Source organism: Medicago truncatula, chromosome 5 (assembly GCF_003473485.1).
Source record: "Medicago truncatula cultivar Jemalong A17 chromosome 5, MtrunA17r5.0-ANR, whole genome shotgun sequence".
Taxonomy (NCBI): Eukaryota; Viridiplantae; Streptophyta; class Magnoliopsida; order Fabales; family Fabaceae; genus Medicago; species Medicago truncatula.
Window position 1 is genome coordinate 17,147,573 of NC_053046.1, and position 26,182 is coordinate 17,173,754.

General features: G+C 32.4%; 1 protein-coding gene across 1 annotated transcript; it reads right to left on the reverse strand.

Annotated features, from left to right (window-relative positions):
• Positions 1 to 16,536: 16,536 nt before the first annotated feature.
• On the reverse strand, positions 16,537 to 24,574 carry LOC11414741 (peptidyl-prolyl cis-trans isomerase CYP23). Its single transcript, XM_003613612.3, has 8 exons — positions 24,349 to 24,574; positions 22,824 to 22,937; positions 22,552 to 22,700; positions 22,052 to 22,124; positions 21,884 to 21,973; positions 20,115 to 20,154; positions 16,857 to 16,939; positions 16,537 to 16,754 (listed from the first exon to the last, which is right to left on the reverse strand). Exons 1-8 carry the CDS (start codon positions 24,439 to 24,441, stop codon positions 16,734 to 16,736), a joined length of 663 nt encoding a protein of 220 aa, XP_003613660.1. The 5' UTR covers positions 24,442 to 24,574; the 3' UTR covers positions 16,537 to 16,733.
• Between the last annotated feature and the right edge of the window lie 1,608 nt (positions 24,575 to 26,182).

The window sequence follows — 26,182 nt, forward strand, 5'->3', positions numbered from 1 at the left end:
AATTAACCGATCGTGCTAAGATTAAGCTTCATTTATTAGTTCTTTAATGTATTTCCTTGATCGATTATATACTTCTTCTATTTCAATCATGTCTTCACCTATCTCCCTCCGTACTTCTTGATGACTCACAAACACCAGAAGATTCATTATATTCTCTAATATATGATGTCTTGCCCAATTAGCTAATAGAATGGAATTATGTAAACAATCATATCAAGCAATGTGAGACCTCTTATACATTTATCATTTCAATCAACAGAAATAATTTCTACCTTGATTGAATATGATTAATCATCTTCCATTCTTTGCATAAAAATTATAGTTAAAAAGACCTATCATACACCACTATAAAGACAATACTCATTTGATGTTAAACCAGGACAAGAATTTCTATGTGACAAAAATGAGGTTGAAAATCTATGGTGCAACTACCATATTGAAAGGAAGTTCTTCAATCACCGACATAATTTCATATCACACCCTTCATCAATGTACGCACAATATACCGCTAGCAATAATTCATCATTTCTCTTGTCAGTTAAATTTTTTGTGAGGACACACTTCTCAGTTTTCAGAAGATATCATCATCTCCCTTAACAAGGGAGACATTACTAGTATTCATCTTTGAACCTTTTTTGATGTTCCTCCATGAGATTACTTATACCTTAGATGCCCAAGGTTTCTACATTTCAAATATCTACCAACAATGAGTTTCATGAAGTGTTATCGTCATTTTTCTATCTTTGTTCTTAATGATTTTCCTCATAGCTTCTTCAAAGATCAATGTTTTCTTCCCGAATATTAAAACATGATTATAAGAATATGGAAGAGACGATGCAAGTCTCAACCTTTTATCTTCACCATGAATATTAACTTCAATAGTCTATAACTCAGAGACAATACCGTTGAGTTTAGATGATAAGAAATTTTCGTATTTTTATTCATGCATAAGTTATTGAATTTCTCCTTCAACAAGAATCAATTTGAGATATACTTTATCATATTAGTCCTTCAAGTTTTTACATGAATTTTTTCGTTGACGACTTACCAAGAACATTCACATGAATATTCTTAAACAAATACATGTGACCTATACTCGAAGCTCCCAAATTTAGTTCCTCCCACATTTCTCGTTGTTCATGTTGAAAATATTTCCTTTGAGTGTCTAGTGTAATCCTAATTGCATCAACATATCCTTGACTTGAATTTTCTACAAGGCGAAATTGATTATTCCATCGAATTTCTCAATCCTAAACTACACAACAAAACTTGAAATTATAGTTGTATGTATACCGTAAACCGTGCATCAGAGATGTTTCTTGGAAAGATAGGTGGTATCAAAAATTTCACACTTAAGTATCAAGTTTTTCCTAGAAAGAACCTTTTGAAAAACCACATTTTTACGGTACCACCATTTTTTTTCTGATGTGAAAGGTCATACAACATTGTAACCACAATGAACTCTTAATTACAGGATCAAACAAAAAGCTTTGATACTCGTTGTTGGAAAACACCCGCATAGAAAGAAAAAAATAATAAAGGAACACATTAAGAACAAAAAGTATGTAACGTGGAAAACTTTAAAATAAGAGAAAAAACCAAGGTCATTATGTGATTTTTTTTTAAGGAAAGAAGCTTATATCATTTCATTACTTAAAATGTGTTCAATATAATCTGGTATTTATACCAAAATCTGGAAACTAGCTGAGGATGTGGCCTCCTTAACTTATCTATGTGCTGCCTCATTTGTTTGCCTCCTCACAAACTCAACACTAGAGTTGACATAGTATTGTTTAAAGATAGTTTTACAGTTATGAATAATCATCCCAATTTCTGTAACATCATGATGTGGAGATGAAAAACTATCCACCACTTTTCTAGCGTCAAGCTCAAAATCGATAGGTCCCAAGTGTAAGTGATGAACCCATTCTAAAGCTGATAACAGTTCAAGAACTTCGTCAACATGTATGTATCTCACCGACTGGGGTAAACCATTCAGTTTTTGCCAAAACAAAAGTGTCTGTATCATCCCTTATACAAACTCATATTCCCACTCTATTAGAAAGCTAGGAGAAAGAAGCAACAATATTGCATTTAAATCTTCCTTCAGCTGGTTTGATCCATTTCACATTTCCTTCTTGTCGTGGATGTGCACAAGATGTATTACAAATCCTACGTGCATCTTGTCAATCATGAAGCATAACTTTTGCTCTCTCAACAACATAAAATGGATCGCATCAATTACCTCATTCCACACTCTGTTGTTTCTTTGTTTCCATATACTCCACAACATACAACAAAATAAAGTTGCATCCTTCTTAGATAAATCTTGTAATGTTTTGAAGATAATATTCTTGCTATCCATATCTTGCGGTAGCAAAATAGAAATAGAAGAAAATAAAGGAAGCATACTCCAAACATTTAAGCTACTTCGACATTGGAAAAATAAATGAAGTGCATCCTCGTTGCTCACCGTACACCGTGTACAATTCATAGAACATATGACTCCTTTATCTTTTAGACGTACATTACATGAGTTGGTAAGCAATTCCTATAAATTTACCACATATTTACTACATCTCACGACACTCTAAGACAATAATATAATAAAAAAGAAGAAAATTAAATTTAAAAGTTAAAATGTTTTTTATTGGTGTATCTTACAACAAAGACCTAGAGTTCATACATAGTTTTGGCCCCTCTCTTCCTTTACAATACTAAATAGTTCGAGACTTCTTCAACATTTACCATTTCAATCAACACTAACCCAAGGTCAAAACAGTCCTCAAAATCAAAGAACAATGATAAAGGTACTTATAAATTATCCACCAATAATTTATTAACCGACATCAAAAGTTGAACTCACATTCTTACGAGTCAAATTATTCCCGATTAAACAAACTGTTTTGCGGACTAGTATTAAAGAATCATGGTTTTATCAATATTTAATGATGTAGTAAGCGATGACCTAACATGAATCTCTTGAAACTGGTGACTGACAATGGTATCGGATATTTTAGATGCTGCATACAGATTATATAAACTGCCTACATTTTTAGCCATATGGAGGGCTACGAAATCCAAAATTTGTTTCCCATATGCATCATTATCTTTGAATTAAATTACAAATCCATTTCATCAGAGATATGTTATCGATGCTATTGTCTTCAATTTATTTTATTTTGACAGAGTGTTCCCTATATATACCCTATATGACTATTTTTCAAAATAGTTAATGCAATTTAGATAGTAATATAATTAATAGTATTTGAATTTAAAATAATTAGTATTATGGCTCCGACTAGTATGTGTTTCTGAGTCCAAAGCTGGACCTCCATTATTTTAGAAAAATGAGTTTTGTCAAAATAATATGAAAATGTATGTTGTACTTTGCAAAAATATATTTAACACATTTATTCAAAATATATATATATATATATAACACATAAATAACTCTGAGCAAGGTGTTGAATAATTCTGACTAAAATTTTACATTTTGAGATCAAATTAATGTAGAATCATAAACTCCTTCGCAAAATCGAGAGTTTACCAATTTTATAAGAATTTACTTCAACTCATAAGAGTTTACCAAAAAAAAACAGGTTTACATGTGAGTTAACCGGAGATTTTAGCGACATTCAATTTTTTTTTGTGGTGTTCGAGGTTCGAACTCCGGCCCTTACATATATTATGCATTGTCCATACCAACTGAGCAAAGCTCACAAGGACATCAACGGCAGTCAATAATCACAAGAAGAATATTAAAAAAGGTTTAATCAATATTAATTCTATAAACCTTTAGAAGTACAATATGGTTGTTGAGTCTATAATTCCTTAACTAGGATAGTACTAAAGCTAGAAGTATATACCTAAAAAATTGTCACAAAATCCAAACAATATAGAGGAACTAATTAATTTATTGATTTTCAATTGGGGGGCTGCAAGGAGTGTGCCAACCCTATATACTATTCTCCACTTCAAATTGAACTCACTTCCATTAGGTTTGACCAAATCTATGGGTTATTAAATAAAGCAACAATGAAAGATACCGAATTTTGCTCATGCTTCATCACATGCATGTCACAAGAATTGTACACATTAAATTGAATATATACATGGGGCCTAATTGAAGCTCAGTTTATAGACTTAAAACAGAAGGGACAAACCCCCTTACACTTAGCTTATTTTTTATTGAATGTAATTTCAAGCAATGTCTCAGCTAAAAATCATAAATTCAGCATGTATGATTGCCTCTTGCCATATATGAATATAACTCTGGTGGTCTAGCATGGTATCCAGTCCTACCCAAGCTATTTTTTATTAAATTCCTACACCCTATAAATTTATGATATTTATTAATTAATTGCATGAACTACTTTTGTTTTATACCCTATCATTTCAATTTTATTTTTTTTTCGAAAATTTGATCATGCTGTTCTTTTAAGGTATTAATTAATTGTTTCAGATTAATTTTAAGTTTTTATTTTCTCCCATATCCTCTTATAACGTACACACTATTTATTGACTATAGGTGTTCGCGATGCGGTTTAGATAAGTTGAGGGAAAAACTCATTCGATTAGAAAATATAATTACATGCGATTTGGTTCAGTTTTAGATGACTAATATAAATTTTTTGATGTGATCCAATCCAGTTTAATTTGGATCAATTTTTGCTTATCCAAATTTCAAATTTAATTTTTTTATTAATATTAATAATGCACAATAAAATAATAAGATGGATATATTATAAAATACATATAAAACAGAATATAAAAAGTTAATATTATGAAATGACAATTATCAATTATGCAAAATAAAATATATTATATAATGAAAATTATTTAAATTTAACTAATAGGTAGTATTAAAAAAAGGGGAAACAATCGTTTTGTTTTTTAGATGTGTACCTCGTTGTCATAATGGTCTCCGACTCAAGAAAAAATACAAAAGAGTCCCTGACTTCAAAATTCATTAGCCACTTTAGTCCCCGACGTTAAATTTGGCAGTAAAGTGTCCAAAAAAATTGAGTTGACATTTTTTTTGGCTGACAAAGATGATGTTTGTGGTATTAGGGATGAAATTGATAGAATCAAAATTGACTGTGTTCACTTTAAATCCCTAAATTCCTAGAATTCCCTCCCTTGTTTAATTCCAAATTGAAGGTGAAAAAACACAATAAGGGAGAGGGTTGAATTGTGTTTATAAAACAGTTCAAAATCTTATTTAGAGTCTGAAACAGAGTTGAATGCAGCGGTTTAAAATAAAATACACACACATGAGAGGGAGAGGGAGAGGGAGAGGGGGAGAGAGAGAGAGGAGACAGAGCAATTACACCGGTTCCTCCCATAAACCGAGAGTAGTCTAGTCTCTCATGCACTTCCAAGGGATTTCACTATAATAATCTCACATATTACAAATTGCTCAAGCACACAAGCAATAAACTTCCTTTTTAAAATCACACAAGAAAGAGACTTCTATGATCCAATCACACAAGAAATAGACTTCTACAATCTAACTTAATCGAATAAAAATCCAATCACACAAGAAATAGACTTCTACAATCTAACTTAATCGAATAAAAGATTGTTGGTTTTTACACTTTATATTCAATCAAAGGTGTAGTACGATAAAGTTGAGTTTAACTCTAAGGCTTAAAAACTTCTAAGATATGAGAGTTTATAAGAAATTATCTAAGTGATTGTGCGCTATTAATTTTAATTAAGTAAGGACACTTGTAAAAATTCAGAGTGTTATTCTATTTGTTCTTCAACTATTCAGGTCCTTATATAGAAGAAATTCTTAGAGTCATTGTTGAAGAGTGCCAGCACATCAAATGAGTCCTTGAGAAGCTTGATCAGAGATGTTGAGATGTTACCTCGAATGATTAATGTCATTGAGTAGTCATTCAAAACTCCTTTACTTCAAATAGAATGAACTATTACATTATCCTTGTCTTCGAATTTCTTTGTTTGTTTTTGCACATTGTTAGAAGAAGACAAATTTTAATACTCTGAGTCTGACAGTGACATTCCTTTCAATACAAGAAAACTGCAATTTAGCATCGATCAAAAACCTACTCTAATAGGGCAAAAGCCGACGCTAACACTGATTTAGCGTCGGGTTCGAGGGCAGGCTAAAAAACTTGAAGCTATTGGGTAGTGTCGGATTTCTGGACTCTGAAGCTAAATCAGCGTCGGTTATAACGAGTTTTAACCCGATTCTACAAGGAGTCGAGGCTATTATTTCCAACATCTAAAAAAATCAAACAAATCAAGTAGAGTCAGCCAAGCCGACGCTAATTGATGCATTTAGAGTCGGATAGGCAAACACGAAAGTCAACATTTAAATAGTCAATGAAATTTTATAGAGTCGGCCACACCGATGCTTAAGTCAATATTCAAAAGTCAACTAAAAGTTATAGAGTCGATCTGGCCGACGCTAAAGGATTTATTATTAAAAAAATTCCTTCACTTTATTCCCTAATAAACCAGTTAACACATCAAATCAGTTGTTCCTATCACTAATAATAAGGTTTAAAATTAAACACGAGCATAAAATGACAAGCTTGACATTATTTATCTTTTCTCACATGTAGTTTGGTTGGATCAACTTCTGATTGTAGTGTGTTCAAGGCATTGATGATTTGGTTGAGCTTGGCATTCATCCGTTCCAATACGAATGCAAACAGATAATGCAAGACATATAACAATGATGCTAGTGTTGTAAATGCATGGCAGAAATAGTATTTCACTTCATCATGTGACAAAATTCAAAAACCAAGTAAAAAATAAAATAAAAGACCTACAAAAATTGAAAAGTCACAGATGCATGGAAATAGTTCTGTTTGAATGGAAATACATGTTAAATAACCAAACAATAAGCCAACACATACCTAGAAAAACATTAAGCAAAACCAATAGTTATGAATAAAGTTAAATATGTTTTTTTGGTGTTGTTCGGGGTTCGAACCGCGGACCTTGCATATACTATGCATTATCCTTGCCAACTGAGCTATGCTCACGGGGATAAAAGTTAAATATGTTTAATTATATACTAACAATTATGATGGATTGAATAAAAAAAATTATTGTGACTGTGTATATGAATTAAAATAATTAATATTTATGTAAAAAAATATTTCACAATAAGAATGTACTCTTCGTCCCAGATTAAGTGAGTCATTTGCTCAAATCACACATATTAAGACAAATGTATAAATGAATGAGAGAGAAAAATGGTTTTTAGTACTCTTGTTAAGTATTGGTCTATTCTCTACTATCATAAATGCAAAGTGGAATATATTGAATTGAGAGTGATGAAAGTAGTATTAATTAGAGTTATAAAGGGAAAAAGTAATTAATGATGTATTAAAAAGTGAAATAACTCACTTATTTTAGGATACTTTTTTATCGAAAATGGCTCAGTAAGGAACTTTTTAAGGTAAGCATCTAGGATTTCAGTCGTAACTTAAATAACTTGTCAGAGAAAATTAAGATCCCCCTGTAGTGGGTCAACATAATACCTAATAGTTTGGCCAACTTGCATCCTTTCAAAATTCAGCAAGGTTGTGCATTGATCCATATATGAGGAACTACTTGCATGCAGTTTCAAATTACAAGTATAGTACGATCCACGTGATTTAATAAAATAGTACCTAACCTAAAGGACACTTTATATTAAAATTGTAATATATTTATTTCATTTATTAATTACATTATGACATTAATAAGCTAAGGTCTCAAGATCTTCTCCACATAGTTTTTTTTTTTTGAGGGAATCTTCTCCACATAGTTGGCATGTACTATTTTAAAATATATTAATTAACTAGTACTTTATGAATTATGAGTATATTAACTGTGGAAGAAATGTAATCAAATTTCTCAGGAAAATAAATGAATATAATATTGGGAATTTCCTTTTGAATCAAACAAAGTTGACCTGTCTGTAGATTAAACATTTGCAGCTTAATTAGACATATGATCGAGGATGATACACTTGATTTTTCTGTCAGTGCATGGAACTTACTTAAAAGCAAGTTGATATCAAAAGTTTAAGGATCTAAAACTCAAGATACCACTCCAAATGAAAACAAAAGCTATAGCTAGTGAACTAATTAAATTAAGGAAAAGCTGTTAAAAAAAATTATTTAAGGAAAATTCAATAGGAGTAATTTTTTAAACTTCTGTCGTCAACTTTTTAAATGTATGAAAGAAGCACTTTTCAACATAAAACTTTTTTGTTTGCTTCTTAATAACTTATAAATTATTCCTATTTTTTCACTTGTTAGCATGACTATTCATTTAATAACTCAAGTGAACAAAATTGAATAAACTAATGATAATCCTGCAATCATTAGCTGGGTGATTATTGGACATAACCTAATTATTGCAAGTTTCGTATATTAAATACATGCACATGTGGACAACATTACATGGTTTCTGTAACCTTAATTAAGGATTCTCTAACCTTAATATACCTCCTACATTGGTGGATCCATAAATTAAGTGTTAGGCACAATCAACAAAATATGAGGAAGATACATTGCTCACCGGAAAAGACGTCTTTATCTTATAAATGTAAAACCATGGATAGGGAGGGGTTGCATCCTCCTACTTATTAGATATAGACAAAATTATATAATTTATCTCTTAATTTAATTTTAGGTAAGACTTTTGTCTTTTATCTTTTTACCCTCTGATTTAATCATTTGTTATAAAATGTCAATATTGTATTATTTTTAATGGGATTTTTTAATGAAATCCAGGTTTTTATGTTTGTATTATGAAAATTTGGGTTTTTTTATCTGTTTGAGAGATATTTTGTAAGTTTTCTTTTTATGAATTTTTTATATTTTGGTTTGATATAAAAAAATAACAATGTTGACATTTTATAACATAAAATATTAAATTTGGAAAAGAAAAGGATGAAGGACGAAATTGTTATCTGATTATTATATAAAGGATTAAATCAGAAGAAAACAAAAAGATAAAGTACGAAAGTGTTACCTAAAATTAAATTAAGAGATCAATTATGTAATTTTTCCTATAAGATGTCATGATATATAGTGAAAAATCATTGAAGATGCTAGGCCTAAGTTTATTACCTATGTCACATGGCATATATACCCTTTCAAAGGACGGTCCCCTACTACATTTGATGAGAAGGAGCATATACGTGATTTCATAGGTTTTAATTGGATCTATCATCTATGTTATGAATGTACTCTATTAGATATCTTGTATGCTTTCATTACATGATAAAAAAAAATAAAAAAATATGAGACAATGGTTTTTGATAATCAACATCATCCGTCGACAAAATGATTTTCAATGGTCAGATCTATGGTTAATCGATGTTGGAGAGTCTATAAGAGTGTCAAGAACATCAACAGATCAGTGATTCAATACCATAAGTGAACTAGAGTCATATGTCCATCCAAAATTTTAACGTATTAGGTAAATGGGTCATTTCTTATAATTATACTCATTTATAAGTGATCTGGTGCTAACCATTCACACTTGAAACTCAACAACATCCCCACTCCCCACCAAGCCGGACTAGGGCATTAATACCACTTGTTTAGGACTTCGAAGGAACATCAAAAGCAACAATGGGCTGATGCTCTATGATTACAAGAGAGGAAGACGCCACATCTCCACCTAAAAACTTAAGGCATTAGAGAAAAATTATACATCAAAGTATTAGCTTCTTGAAAGTTTTCATAAATGAAGTAATGAAATCACATGAATCATTTTAAAATTTGTTTACACGTAAAAAACAATATCATGTTAGCAGAGGTCGCCACATATGTGATTTAAGGATAGTTGTAATGTCCTCGATCAATGTATGTTAGGTGAGCGTTGTTATATTCTAACAAGAGTTAGTTGGTTAATTCTTTAGCATACTAGAGTTTGAATATTGGATTATGTCACTAGATCATGTTCTGAAGTGTGAAATCTCATAGCCAAATGTGGGGCACCATGTGCCCCCCACCCTTCTCCTCAACGCGAGAAAACACATGCACTACCCATACAAATAGTCAAGCAAGGCTAATCAATGTAGACAGTGTTATTTTTTCTAGCAGGATTAGTATTTGCCTATAAATACTCATCTTTTACATTTAATTACACACATAATCAATCAATCAAACTCAAGATATTTACTCAAATAAGTTCTCAAGGACTTATTTGATGCGTTGGCACTTCTGATCAAGAAGGTGAGGTGACGTTGTTAGGGGTTTTGGTCGATGTGATGGTTTTTTGGAGGAGGTAAGAATGTTAAAGTGCAAGTGACTTATGAACACTTAAGAAATTCTATGATTGAAAGTTTATAAGAATTTTTCTAAGTGTTTGTGCGATATATATTTTGACATAGTAAGGACACTTGTAAAATGACAGAAGTCTTGTTATTTTTCTTCAACTGCTTAGATCCTTAAATAGGAGAGAATAAGAGAGTTGTTTTTGAAGAAGTATCAGCGCATCAAATAAGTCCTTGAGAATCTTGATCGGAGATGTTAAGACTTTCCCTCTTATGGATAATGTCAGTGAATGGTCATTAAAAAATCCTTTGTTTCTAATAGAATGATTCGTTATTTTCTCTTTGTCCTTGAATTTTCTTGTTTGTTTTCGCACGTGGTCAAAAGAAGACGACAAACTGGGTCAGACTCTTCAGATGCTGACGACATCTTCAGATGCTCCATTCTTCACAGTCCTTCATAGTCTGATTCCATCAAAAGCTTCTTACCAAAGTGCCTCTTCAGATAAAAGCATTGACTTTCAAGTTGACATTTCTTCGTATCTTGTTCTAAGTCACAATAATTTCTGCTTTTCTTCAAATGCTTTCTTATGTGTTCAGAGTCTTGATATTTTAGAACCAAAATTTGACTTAGATAGTTAGAATTTAATTGCATAGTCCTGCACACTTGAACAAACATCAACATATTCAATTGTCCTTTAATAGTTTATTATCATCAAAACTTCAGAGACATTGTTCAAAACTCATTTGTGTTAAAAAAAAATACAGCTAATAGACTCAAATATCTTTGTGTAACACCTCATAGACTTAATCAACAATATATAGGGTATGAGAAACATATTTGGGGTGTTACAACTTCATAGGTCTTCCCTTTCTTTTAGAATTTATTCTATATTTGTTATTGTTGATTTTTTTTCCAAGTGGATAGGGATAATGACCCTACCTGATAATGATGTGAAGGATGGTGACCAATTTTTTTCATTTAAAAAAATATTTTCAATCATTGAGTAACTTAAGGAGATATTTTAACCTTTTAATTATTTGGTAAGGGTTCAGTCCATAGCTAGCACATATGGAAAAAATAAGTTGTGAGTTGTTAATTCCATAAATGAATCTAAACTATGTAAGGGAAAATTCTTAATTTACCAAAAAAAGAAGAAGAAGTTAGGCCTAGAATTCAATTTTAAGGTAGTGTTTGGATGTAATGGAGAGGAGGGGACTAAAATTTCACTTCGCTCAATTTTGCCTTCCCTCCATTATTTGAAGAGTTTGACCATAATATATTTACATTAGTGAAACATCATTATCATTATAAAGGGGTAAAAAGCAACTCATTATTTTTCCTTTATAAAAAAAAGTCAAGATCCTCTCCATGTATTTTCCTCTCTATTTTCTCCATTTCAAGAGATAAAAAGACACATAAAAAGTAAAAAATAATTAATTATGATGGAACGCACTTAATGATAGAACCCACCACCTATTTTTTGCGTCTATCTCTCTCTAAATTACATCTTCCATTCATTTTTATAAATGGAGAAGATCTTAACTCTATAAAAAAAAAAAAACTCTCTAGTCCTCTCCCTTCAACCAATTACATAACAGTCGTTGAATCATTTTTTCGCTGTTTTATTTATTTATCTTTTTGCGAAACCCTTCTCATTCTATGCATTCATTAATGAAATATGTTATTTGAATAATCTTTTTTTATTTTTATAATTCATAAGACAATCAAAGATATACAAATAAATGTAGATATTGACACAAAAATTAAAGTAATAGAGAGAGTAAGAATACAATGAGAGTATGAGATAGATAGGATTATTCAAAAGTTATCACAAAATAATTGCAGAAATATCATTTCTTTTCATTAAAATCTCTTTCAAGATCATTTATGCTAATTGTGTTTTTATTGCTTTTATTGGTAATATAAAATTCAGAAATCGTATAAATATACAATGTTTATGTCGAATTTTGGGTAAAAATAAACATTTTCATTTGGAGTTACCAGAACGCATTTTTTTTTTGTGTAAACTTGTATCATTCACGCGTAATTGTAGAGATTAATCATTCAAGTCTTGTAAGATTCAAATAGACGATAAATTTTTTAACGATATTGCATGCTCAAACTCAAAAGTAAATCCTAAACCTTGATTATATTATAAGAGACTCATGTCATCTCACATAAGCACGTTTGGACAGCAACCACTAGTGTTATGTCTTAACAGGTTCTTGTGGCATCACCAACTAAATGTAACTGAAAAATAGCAATGTCTCTGTCATAAAATTGTCATGTTCACCAATGTACAAACCCGACACAGTTAACATCAAATTAATCTCCTCCTGAAAATCCATCAACTCACATAAATACCATATATATTATACATGAAACATAGATTGAAAGATGCCAAAAATGCTGTAACGGGACAAATTAATTCATACGACACAACCAATGTCCTCATTTTACAAAACACAAAGGATGTAGACTTGTAATGGCATGGACAACCCTAGTAGCTGACCAATGGTTTTTGCCACACAATCCGACATTTCGCCGCTAAAATGTTCCTGTCCGATTGTTTCCATTGTCAAATCAGTATCATATACCCTTGCTTCTTATCCCTCTCACGAAATCAGTTTCATTGGTTAATTATCTAGGTTGTTTTTGTTACTTAATTTGAACATTGTTAGATATGTGATTGGTTCAATATAAGTTTGTAGTTTTGATTACTTGTAGCAAAAATATTGGTTTGTGAAGACCACATATTTGTAAATGTTATGATAGTTGTTGGCATTTAGTGACCCAATTAAGAGTATGGACTTGGTTTATATTAAACTTGAGATGGTAGTTGCTTTATTGACACACCCATATTACTCAAAAGTGACTTTAATTTATCGGATTGGAACTCACGATCTCACAAAATTTATTGGAAGTTACGATCCGATTAATGTTTTTTAGATCGTAATGTAACTCCCGATCGGTTCATTTTAGAGGTTGGCAAATTTTATAAGCATATATAGAGCAATCACTGCTTGAGAGGTGTCATATTGTCTAAATATCTAGACGATTTGGAGTCAAACATTCTCATTTTAATTATGTACACATTGATGATCATTTGTTTTAAATATTGTGAAATTTATTCTCTTTATCAGTTTTCTATAGTTCAGTTGTGTTTTCTACTTGGTAATAAAGGCCTATCCGCATGACCAATGTCATTAACTTCCTCCACATGTAAAGTAGTTTGCACAGTCAACTTGATCGTATTTTTTGGGTTAGATATCTCAACCCTCTATGGTAGCGTTCTGGACCGGCTAGAACGCCCAATCCCATAAAGCCACGTGGATCAAGCCCATGAAATAGGGTGTAATGCCTTGAGGGAACATGCTAGTTCTGGTGTGGATAACCGTGCTGGAACGCGCCCTCGCCTCTTCTACGCCATCTACATAGCCTCCAACGGCTCCCTGATGAGGTGCCGCGTTTCACGGAAGTCGTCGGCGCGCCTCCTTAGCTCTTTATAAGGGTGACTCAACATCACCTCAAGGTAAGTTTCATTTTCAAACATATTCAACCTCATTTCTGACTTGGGCATTAGAGTGTTAACGTGCTCGTAGGCACCTTTCATTACATCGTGAAGACTGCACCGTCACCGGGTCAGAACACCGCATGCAACCGCTGTCTCTGTCTGATCACTACCAGACAAATCAGATAATAATTAGGGAAATTGATCAAACTTAAAAGTCCGCATTTATAATTAACATAACTTAATTGCAAACAAAATATAACATAAAAGATCAATTCAAAAGGGAAGAAAAGGTTAAAGGACCGGATGTATAACTTTGCCAACATTCAATCTTGTTTTCTTTTTTAAGTTCTTTGTTTTGACATCGAAACAACACTGTTAGGTTTGAGTACTTTTGTTTCATTCAACATGTGAAGATATAGTTCGTTGTCTTGAACAGTCAACAATCGTAGTCAATGGGACCAAATTTGAAGGCAACAACCCATGTAGTGGAAAACAAGAACCTATGGTTGAAAATTGACCAATTTATACAAAAATTTCTTCCACAGTACTAGGCATTTTGAGCCATGTGGTATGTTTCCCCTCTGCTGAAATTTAGGACAAATTTAGAGCATTCAAACATGAGAGAGTCAGCTCAGTATCTAAATCTAAAACTTGGTTCATCCAATAAGGATAAGAGTCCTAGTGAATAGGGTCCTCTCTAAGAATTGGTTCTTGATCATGTGCCCATTACTCATGATTTGGTATGTCACGTGATATGTCGAGATCACCTTTGTCTCTCCTGAATCTTGGTTTTTATTTTTCCTTCATTTCTTTGTTGGGAGCACCCCAAGCATATAACTTTTTCTTTTTGGAAGGTTATGGGAAAAACTATTTTGAATTTGGACCTCTTGTCATCATGCAAAAATGTATGTGTAGCCGACTAGTCAGGAAAATATTTAGGTGACTTTGAGTTTTGATGACTTTGATAACTTATGTATTTTGATGAAAGAGAATGATAGATGAATGATTAAAGTAAATTATTTTGATGAGAGAAAATGATTGATTAGAATAGAGATAGAGACAAAGTTATCAAAACTCGAAGTTACCCAAATAGAACAACCGACTAACGATGTGTTTAATTGATTAGTTGTTGGTTTCTTTGTCTCGTCGTTGTTTGCGCTACCGATAAAGATAATGTGTTTACTAAATTGCATGTATAACAATGATCTCCTTTTTTATCATAGGATTATGATGAGAAAAGATTGTTTTTAAGGTGCGAGTTTTTAGACTACTGCAAAAGTGATAGAGACAAAGTCACCAATGTTGCCGAAACTTAAAGTCATCATAATGGAAACCCCCAACTGGCAATGTGCTCACCTCATTAGTTGTTGGTTTGTTTGATTCGTCCTTGTTTTCTCCACCGATAAATATAATATGTCAACTAACTCGTATGAATAACGACGATCTCCTTTTTGATCCGACGATTATGACGAGAAAAGACTACGTTTTTCAGTTGCGGGTTTTTAGACTACTTCAAGGAGCATGTAGCGTAAAAGATTTAACTACTAAGGTTGCTAGAAAAATAGAGAAAATGGGTAAAATTAAGCAAAGACCAATTTAATCAATTGAGTGTGTAGAGAATGATATTTACGGTGGTGTTGACGACAAGACCTTAGGTCTAGGTCAATACATTATTAAGTTAGCACTGGTGCAAATTAAAGAAGATCGATACTGCATATATGAAGTCGACAAGACATATATTCGAAAGTCAAGTGGAAAAAACAAAGCTCACATAAATAATGTAACTTAGCAAAGAAATTTCCACGAATGTAGGGAAGTTATTTCATTCATTTTTATGTATACTTATGTTCTGAATCTCATTCTTAAACTGAATTCAAGCTATTAGAGTATAAGAATGTATGTCTATGTGAGCTTATATCACTTAGTAGAGACATTGTATAATATATGCAGGGCAGGGCTGATCTTTGAACCATAGACACCCCATTTCTTCACATTTAATATATGTCAGTTCCAGCCGCTACTTGACCAAATAAAAGAGTCTAAGGGTGTGTTTGTTTCAAATTTACCAAATTTATTCCTACAATAACATTTCTTGGAATATAAGGATAGGAATTTTTTTCCAAGGTATTTAGATAAAAAGATGTTTGGTTAACATTTTAATATTCCTAGAACCATAAAAATAGGGATTATAATATATAGTTACACATGAATTTATTTTCATCTTCATGGAAACTTTATTCCCATCATTTTCTTTGGGAAATTTTTTCTATTATCATGAACATTTTATACTCGAGAATAAAATTTAGTAAAATTATAACAAACATAAACATGTATATTTCTATCATTTTATTCTCAGGAATCTACGTATGTAACTCGAAACAATCGCACCCTAATGTCTTTTCTTTCCTTTAAAATTAAGTAATTCATCTCAAGTCAAAACTTTTAATTTCTTACCATTTATATTCCAGAATCTAATTTTCAAGCATTTCTATTCGCAATTTTGGTTTGGCAGGTCCGAGTTCGTTATAATTTGCATGAGGAAAACCGAAATGCTGATTAGCTTGCTAATTACAATTTATCTTTGAATTTTTATACTTACGTGGTGGAATCTCCTCCTAATGATCTCCATAGTTTGTTTTTTGACGAAATTTCTAAGCCTTGCATGCCTAAGAGTACTCGTCTAGCTTCTTAGTTTTGTTTTTTCTGAGCTTAGGCCTTCTTTTGTACCAAAAAAGAAAAAAGAAAAAAAAAAGTGTCCTAGTCTTTCATTTCAACAACATTTAGCCTTTTATATTGAGCTGCTATTGTTCATGTTTTTGCATATTTAGAATAATTTCTCATCTCTCATTCTTAACAAACACCAATATCTGGATATCATATAGTATTTCTCTTGGACAGTATACAAAAATCGAATAAAGCAATATAACATTCATTCCAACTCCATATTCTACGTGCTTCTATCAGGGGAAGCATTTCATTCTCTGCAAAGCAAAAAAAAAAAAGTGTTAACCAGTGGAACAAACAATATGATATTAGCTTATGACTTATGACTTATGTCTTAAAAATTTGGTCTCATTTATTACCTGTCTTTCAACTTCAATGGCTGATGCAGCTAACCTACGCTTCAAAACTGATCTGTCTTGCTCACAAGTTTCTGCCTCCGTGTCTAACAACAAATGCGGCGAGCAAGATTTAAAACGGGAAAGAAAAGAAACCAACTCATAACAAAAATTTCGGTAAAAGAAACAAAGACAACAACATCAATATAACCTTTTTTTAACAGCAAATGCTTTAGCTGTTGTCTCAAGAGAAATTGATATCTAGTCATTGATTTCCTTCGGCTCTTCAAACTTAAGCTTAAACTAGTTGAACTATTCAACCCCCACAACCAAATTATAACTAGATAACTAAGACGAGATGGCGTGCTATACATCTATTTGTCCATATATTATTAGAAGGACAAGCACATGATACACGATTAAAACCTGTTTCTCCAATAGCTAAGGACAACTTTTTTTATCTCATTATTGTTCAAATTTGGGCAAATATATCCACTATCTGGTGACTTGCTTTCTTGCAAGCAACCATGGATATATCTCATTATCGCTCTAATGCTCAAGTTAGATTAGGTATATGGAGATAGCTGTGACATGAGCGGTGTGCATACCTGAGTGAAGGAATGGTTCAACTCAAAGCGGATTCCCTACAGTCATTAGAAAGCCACATTCACACGGTCAGTGTGTTCAGAGCAGTCCAATCTTGATCGGATAGTCTAGAAAAATGCAGATTTGGTTTTCATATTACCAATTTAAAAATTCCGAACTTTAATGATCGGACGGCCCTGAACACACTGACTGTGTGCTACAAGATTTCTCTGACTGCAGGGAATCTTGGTCCAGTTCTACTGAGCTCATCTTACACAATAGGGATTTTGTCTCTCACTACTAAAGGAGTTCTGAAGGGTTGTGTGATGAAAACATAGTTGTATTTGGAAATGACTATGGTTGGAGGTCTATACCGATAATGGTTGAGAGATCATCTACATTAATAGACTCTGGAAAGTGTAGAACGGCCTAGCGTGTTTTGAATCTTTGGTCATTGTTAAGCCACATCCAGGTTTGTTTGAGTTAGATTATGGCTTCCACGGGCACAGGTCCTATCTTAAAATAGCTTAAAACGACTTATCCCAATCTGAGAGCAATGGGGAGTTTTTATTGCATATTGCACCCTTTCTCTGGGTGTATGTATAAAACATCCAATATGGTGTGATTAGTCAGTAGTAATGGCGGAGATCGGCCTTTATACATTTAGCATGTCTTTTGTCGGGTTTCCTGGAACCAAGATGTTTGTATTTAAAAATAAATGTGTATGCAAGTGATTCTTTTAGTGGCGATTTTCAAATGCTTGGCGTTCTAACAATTTTGCTTCTGTTTACAACAGTATTATTAATAACAAGGATTTTATGGTATGAAATGTTGCCCTATGTCTCTGTCTTGTATGCATATTTTACCAACATCAAGTGCTACATTTGGGTCAGCTAAGAATCCCAGTCCATCTAAATCTTATGGGAATGGGTATAAATGCAGCCATTAATTCCTTTTTATTTTACATCTAAAAATTAAAAAAGAATTTTGAAAAAATACATGGAATTACATAAGAAGTAAATAAAACAAAAATAAATAAGAACGCAAAAGGTACACATTACACACACAAGGTGTTGTCACAGGTGTTAACTAATCGTTTGAGGAAGGTCGTGAAATTGATAACAGAAACCCAGCTTCCTTTCTAAAAGGTAGACAAATTTTGGAATTTATTTTGACACAGGCATGTGAATCAGTGGAGCAGGATTATTTGATGTGGGTCGTGAAGAGAATGAATTTTCCAGAGAAATGGAGGAGCTGGGTGAAGGAACGTATTAGCTCAGTATCAATTTCAGTTCTAGTTAATGGGAGTCCTATAAAGGATTTTGGAATGGCTAGAGGACTCCCACAAGTTGATCCCCTGTTCCCATTTTTGTTTCCCATTGTTACTGAAGGATTGAATTCCATAGTAAAATCGTCCGTGGATTTGGGGTTGATAAAGGAGTACCAAGTGGTTCTAGGGGAAAATCCATACCCATGCAGCAGTATTTTAATGACACTTTGATCCTGGGTGGTGTTGGTCCAACATTTGGGCTATAAAAGCCAACTTACTTTTATTTGAATTGGTTTCTGGGCATACAGTAAGTTTCCATGGGAGTTCCTTGGTTTGGTAAATAGTGGAAATATGCCGAGGCAGATATTTATTTATTTTTAATTTGGTATGCGTGTTTATAAGGATGATTTGGAAACCTTGAAATATTGTAAAATTTTATCAAAAGGAGTGTGATGCAAACCAAACTTTGGAGAGGATAAAAATTTTGGTTTGGTGTTGGTTGAAGACTAAGAGTAAAAGTTTTTGCTATGCTTACATCAATGGTACATTCACCCTTTACGGTGCTTGGCATCAAGAGTTTTTTAAGGTGTGTTTGCAAGTTGGGTTTGATATCATGTTGTTCTCTGTATTTATTTATTTTTAAATATCAAATATATATCAAAATATAGACTTAACCCTCCAAAATCTTCCCCTCCCAAACCCTCCAAAAACCAACTTGCAAACACACCCTAGGGAACAAGTTTTTGATTGCAACTTTGTTTAAGCATGTGCTATGTCTGATTATACTGGTTGTGATTTTGTTGTCTGTGCAGTTGCGGTGAGAAGAAAATTCCGGCATTTTGGTTTGTATTAAAGTCGGTCAGTGGCTTTGTGGTTGCCATCATGTAGGGGCCTAGGGGGTATTAGTAGTTGGCCATGTGCAATACATGTTACTGAGAATTTTGGTGGATTTGGGAGTCTCTTGTGGATCTGTTGTGTGATCACTCGTAGATCTTTATCCATTCCAATTTGTTGTTTATTGTAATCTTCTTCAAACCCTTTCACTTAATTGGCCATGTACAAAAAATTTATAAGACAGTTAATCCATAGTTAGTTTCGCTCGATTTTTATATCAATGGTCCCTATATTATATTATTTTGGATATCAGACTCTACTTCCAATTTGTTGGATTTTTACTGACAATTAGGCTTCAATTTGGACCATATGTTACATTTTTATAAAGGTCTTGGACTCAATTTTCTATAAAGATTTGATCACTTTGTTTCAAATTTTAAAAATATTGGTCCCTAACACAATTCAGAGAGGGGTTGATGCTCAAATAAAAAAACTATTGGGGAGAAAATTTCAAATCAGGTGAAACTATAAAAGCCACAGATAAATATTTTTGTTTTTCCCTAAAAACAGACTTATGGTTGAAAGATTCTTACCATAGTAATATGATGAGAGGATAGTGATGCGCTCCGTTGGCTGGAAAAGGGAAAACAATATGATATAAGTACAAGTCGAGTGATATTGAATTTAACACTAAAAAACTTAAAAATAAAAGAACAAATGCTAAGCATGTGCACATTTGTTCTGATAGAAAACCAGCTAAACTAAGATTCAATTTAGACAATAAATATATCCATGAAACAGATAGCAACTACAGAGACGCAAGTTAGATGCCCCTTCATGTTCTATTCAAATTGGAGGTAAAGCCAATAAGGTACAAAACATATGATGCTAACTTAGCATTCACATAGAGTCATAAGCATAAGAAAAATTTGAAATACCGATGTAAAGTTATTCACTTCATGCTCAGATAAACATAAACGTTTGCTGTCATTTGATTATAGTTTTCTGAAACATTCTCTAATAAACCACCCTCAATTTAAGCTACATATTACTATATGAGCACTGCTAAGGTCACTCTCTCAGTCACTTCTAATAACACTCGCTCAACAAATGCAGCCACGTCGCCTACTTATTAATCGATGTACCAGGTGACCAAATCTACTTGTGTCTATAATTTTAAGGATTTTTATTATTAAAACCTGAAAACAATGTTATTCCAAAAACAAAACAAAAAAACCTATAAGCAATGTCACGCAGCCTTTGTGTTTGTCCTTTCTTCTTCTTTTTCTTCTAAAACCCTATGGAGAAAAACTCAATGTTATGGCAATTGACGAACTAGAAATGGTTTTTTTTTTTCTTTCTTTTGATGAAAACAAAAATGTGTTTTGATGGTTGAGTAACCAAGAGAGAGCTTGAATGAGATAAGAGGGATGTTAGTGAGATTTGTAACAGGGATACTGTAGTGATTGAGGAAGACACATATTACAACCAAGACATCATAAGATCTTGTGAAAGTATCTTCACTACCATCCCTAAAACTTCAAAATTCAATTAGAATTTTAAACGAAAAAAATTAGATAGAATGAAAAATAACATGTTTCATAGAGAAATCCATTATTTAGGGGAAGGGTGCAAGGTGTTGTGGGGTAATTTGTGGTAGGTGAAGTTGAGGGATGGTCGTGTCAGTGGTATCCAGTTTGAGAAAGATGGTGAGATGAGGGGAAAAGATTAAACCGGTTGCCAATTACAAGGGTTATGAAAGTGGATGTCGTGGCTTTAGGATTCGGAGAGTGTCCGAGAGAGAGAGTGCATGAGCCGTTGACGGCTTGACCCTAGCATCTCTCATTACTATATATACTCCCACACGTCTTGAATATAAGTAAAAAAAAAAAAACTCACTTTAAGAAAATTAGTAAATATCATTTAAGTTACTTCATATAATCAAAATATGTGTATTGTCCAAATTACACTAAATTGAAACTTGTTTTCATGAGAATAAAAGGTAATTGGAATCATAAATTCAAAATAAGTTGAATGGTATTATAGGGTTTCTACCATTAAATAATATCAAAGTAGTTCAAATTTGTTTATTTTTTAGACTAGAAAAGTTGGGTTTATACCATTATATATGCATTCAAATTCTAAGGATTTCCCGCCCCTCTTTATCCTTTCTCCCATAAACACACAAGTCTCAGTCTCCATCTCTACCCCTGGCTTTCACCTCAAAGTAAACAATCAAAGCATGCAAAAATCTATCATCTATGAACTTCCAAGAAATGTAAATTCATTTAAACAATGACTGAACATTAAATGAAGGGGGGAAAGGAGCAATAAACAAGAAAGATAAGATTTTCGAGTATACCATGACAAATATTCCCTCTCTACGGGTAGGTAGTTGCTCAAGCTTTGTCAATGTATCGTCACCTTTAGTAACTTTTCCAAATATTGCATACTGAAAACAGTTGTTATATCAGCATATCAATTACAAAATAGAATCCTCCGAAATGTTTGGAGTTTATAGTTACCTCACCTTCCCATCAAGATGAGGAGAATTTCCCAGCAACATTGAAAAAGAGGATCCACCACTATCTGGATCGTCATGCCTGTAAGAACAAACTGCATTCACGAGGTCTTCCAACAATTGCTCAAACCAAAGATGAATATAGTTTCAGAATTGTAGAGCATGAACAATATATATATGTGCGCACGCACATTTAATAGCATTAAAAGCGCAGCAGTGTGAAGCTCAAATGAGCTCTCAGATGATTGTTGAAACTGACTTGATGCAATATAGCAAGAACATTACATCAAAATTAAGCAACATGTAGGTGAAAATATTTTGATTTTACATTCAAGCATTTACCAATACTTGAACTAAAGTTAAATCTAGTACTGACTAAAACTAATTAATAAATTTGTAAGATCATATATGCAACTTAATGACGAACAAAAGATAAACGACAACACAAAACCAAGAAATCAAAAAGAAATAAGGTTACAACCAACAATCGGCATCATAAGAAAACTAACCTTCCCATGGAAAGAATACCCCGGACATGTTTGACATCACTAAATTCACCAACAACGGTCTTTTCAGCTACTCTTCTTTGTTCCTCATTCATGGGAGCAGATCTTCCATTTGCAACATCTGCTACTTGGGCTACAAATCCCTTATCTACCTGAGCATTGAATTAACCAAAACCATTCACTTGCACTGCAACAGCAATACTAAAGTCACACCCAACAACTTCATAAATAATCAATGCTTACATGCTTTGTAAATGTTTTGATAAGAATAATACCCGAAAGAAATGATTTGTGTTATAGCCTCCAAGTCTCACAAGCTTAAAAATGTGGTCAACGGTTTTCGGTGCAACAGTTGGATAGAAACCAAATTCAATATCTCCATAGTTTGTCTGCATTCATAAACACAAGAACCTGAGTATTCACCTTCAAAAATCTTACAAAAACAACAAACAAGTTATCTAAGACCCGGTTTGGATAAACAGATTAATTTTGTGCTTATAGCATAAGCCCTCGTCATTTAAGTGATTGGGCCTGTTTGGATTTGGCTTATTTGAGCTTATCAACTAACATAAGCACTTGTGACATTCTTTGGGAGAACCTATGAAAATAGCTTATGACATGTTCATAAGCTGTTTTCAGCTTATTTTCATAAGCTCTTCAGGATAGTTTATGAAAACAGCTTATTGATTGTACGAAAATAGTTTGACTTTATTTTGTCGCGTGTTATGGAAATGGCTTATTCATAAGCACTTACCATGATAAGGGTTTATGCTATAAGCTGCAAAAAAAAAAAAAAAAAATTGAAACTTGGTATCTGGTCCAAAGACCGACTAATCCGGGGCCCATTTAAAGGCAGCACAGCTCTGTATGGACTAGCCCACACAAATGGGCAACGGAAGGATTCGAACTTGTATGTATAACTATTTCTATAACAACAGACAAAATAAAGTCAAATTGTTCTAAAAAGCTATCTTAGAGAGTTTATGGAAATAAGCTTAGAACAGCTCATGGTCATGTCAAAAGTTGTTTCCAAAAGCTCACTCAACAAGTCTCACAAGTGCTTATGTTAGTAGATAAGCTCAACTGAGGATCTGTTTCGCAAGCCACATATTTGAGCTTATAGCTTATGTCTTATAAGCTCAATTGGCTAAAAAGACCCGTTTGGTAACCGTCGCTTTCATACGAGCTTAAAGATTATATTCACTAGCTTATAGCGTTTTTTTATAAGTTAATTCAAGTAGATTATAGCTTAAAGTTTATAACTTATCATTTTTCATCTCAAATTTACACTTGTAGCCTTAATTGAAAAAAATTAAGTATTAATTAAATATATCTTTTTTATGTCATTTCATACTTATAAGCTAGTTCAACCGCTAATTTTACTAACCACTGCAAATTCAATCAGCTATTCTATCCATTATAAGCTACCTTATCCGTTATAAGCTAGCTTATGAGTTATCCGCTGTAAGCTAGCTTATCATTTATTCCATATTTTTAACCAAATAGCGCCTGAGTCGATCCAAATTGGTCGCTATTCTACAAAGCAAGCAGAACTTGCACAGCAAGATGGGAATTCTCACTGATTAAAATACTAGATTTAAATTTTCACTCATACCCAGATGGTAACTAATTGAGATCTTCTCAATCAACAAAATGGGGTCTACAGTTTAAGCTTTTCAATCATTCAAGGACTTAACAAAGTACAGATAAATAGATTAAATACCACTCAAGCATTAAACTTTTACTACAAATTGAAACAATCAAAAGTAAAAAAAATGAAGAAATTTTGATAAAGAAAACCTGAAAGACAACACGGGTTGATCCCATTTGGGGTTCAAAAGAAGAAATCGAAGATGCAAAAGCCAACAAAAGAATGAATCTTAGACTCAACATTTCAACCAACGTTAGAGTTAGACACTTCTTTTCTGGAAATTGAAGTCAACCGTCGGAAATTCAAAAATCTGAAGCTTTTGTTTGATCGGTTGGTCGTACCAGGACTGTCTGAGGTGAGCTAACTGCATATGTGACAAGTAATTTTAACTTTATAATTTAAGGTTAATTGCACTTTTGATCCTCGTATTGTATTTTGATCAGTTCACAAAAATGGTTCTGCATCTTTCAAATCGAACAAAATTGTCCATAAATTATCATGTTTTTTGCAGTTTTAGTCCTACCCCCTATTTTCACATCTTGAAACCCTGATAAAATTGATTTTCCATTTTGACCAATTCAAAAAAATGATTTTTCATAAATTTTAAAAAGTTGATTTGATGACATGTTAATGTCTCTTTCCATGTTGGAATTGCCACCTAACCGGTTTTTTAGTCACCTCATAAAAAAATGCGACACATCAACATTTTTGGAAGCAAAAATGGGGGTAAGGAATAAAACTGCAAAAAAAAAAACGATAGTTTAGGGATGGTTTTGTTCGATTTGAAAGAGGTAGAATCATTTTCGTGAATTGGTCAAAATGCGAGGACCAAAAGTGCAATTAAGCCTATAATTTACTAGCGAAAAGACAAACACGTTTTTCCACTCTTTTTATTGGGTAACGTTTGAAAACTATGTACGGTGTTTTTTTTTTTATGAAATTTTGATTTTGATTAAAACTTAAAAAAATATAAATGTTTGTTGCATTCAAATTATAAAAAAAACAAATTAACCATGATTATTTATTTCAACGACATCGACAATAATACAACATAACAAAAAATATATAATCTAAATTCTATTTTATGACACCAACAACAATTTTATTATAGAAAAAATTGTTTAAGGGTATAATTTGAATATGACAAAGTAAGTATAAATATACTCATCTAGTTTGTTACACTTTTTAAATGATATAAGGAAAGAAAAAAAAAAAAATATATATATATATATATATTCAAATTGAGGGTATTTATAGGGACCATTTACTTAATTAATCCTTTAATATTTAAATTTATTCTTATGTATTTGTTACATGTGTTATTTGTATTGAAAATTGATGGTATTTTTAAGAAGAAGAAAAAAATTCAGACCAAAAATGCTGAAAGGGGTAGTTTTTTTTATATATAGTATAGATTTTTATTTTTCTCGTAAAATTTTAATTCTATTATAAATAAAGTTGTTAAATATATTTTTTTCGTCTTTCAAAATTAATGACTTTCGTTTTTCGTTTTCATAAATGTTTCAAATTTATTTATCTATTTTTAAAATTTTGGATGCAAACATTTTTAGAAGATTATAAAAAAAAAATTGAGTGATTTTATGTTGTCATGTTTCAAAGAAATTGTCCTCCTCTTTGAATAATTTACGCATGGTGCAATTATACTAAAACTTTACGACTGAGATACGAGAGAAAATATAAAAGCCTAGGAAGACAAATTATACTAGTATTGCCTTAAGGTCGATCAGCCTCCCCTATTACAAAATAGAAAGACTTTCTTCACCAAGGAAGACATCCCCAAGTCGGTCGAGCATTGTGATGTGTTTCTAGAGGCCCAGCATTTGATTACATACCTACCATAGATAGTCCTCGTGAGTTTAGCTCGGTTGGTATGGACAATACATAATATATGTAAGATATGGGGTTTGAACCCCGGCCATCACAAAAAAAAAATAATAATAATACCTACCATCGACAGATGTT

Excerpts from the sequence above, each read along its gene's own strand:
- LOC11414741 (XM_003613612.3), bottom strand. The coding sequence starts at position 24,441 with ATGTTGAGTCTAAGATTCATTCTTTTGTTGGCTTTTGCATCTTCGATT. Across the intron at positions 20,155-21,883 it reads GAGAGGGAATATTTGTCATG|CCAACGGAGCGCATCACTAT; the intron begins GTATACTCGAAA and ends TCCCTTTTCCAG. Across the intron at positions 16,940-20,114 it reads CCTCTCATCATATTACTATG|ACACGGAGGCAGAAACTTGT; the intron begins GTAAGAATCTTT and ends ATTTGTTGTTAG.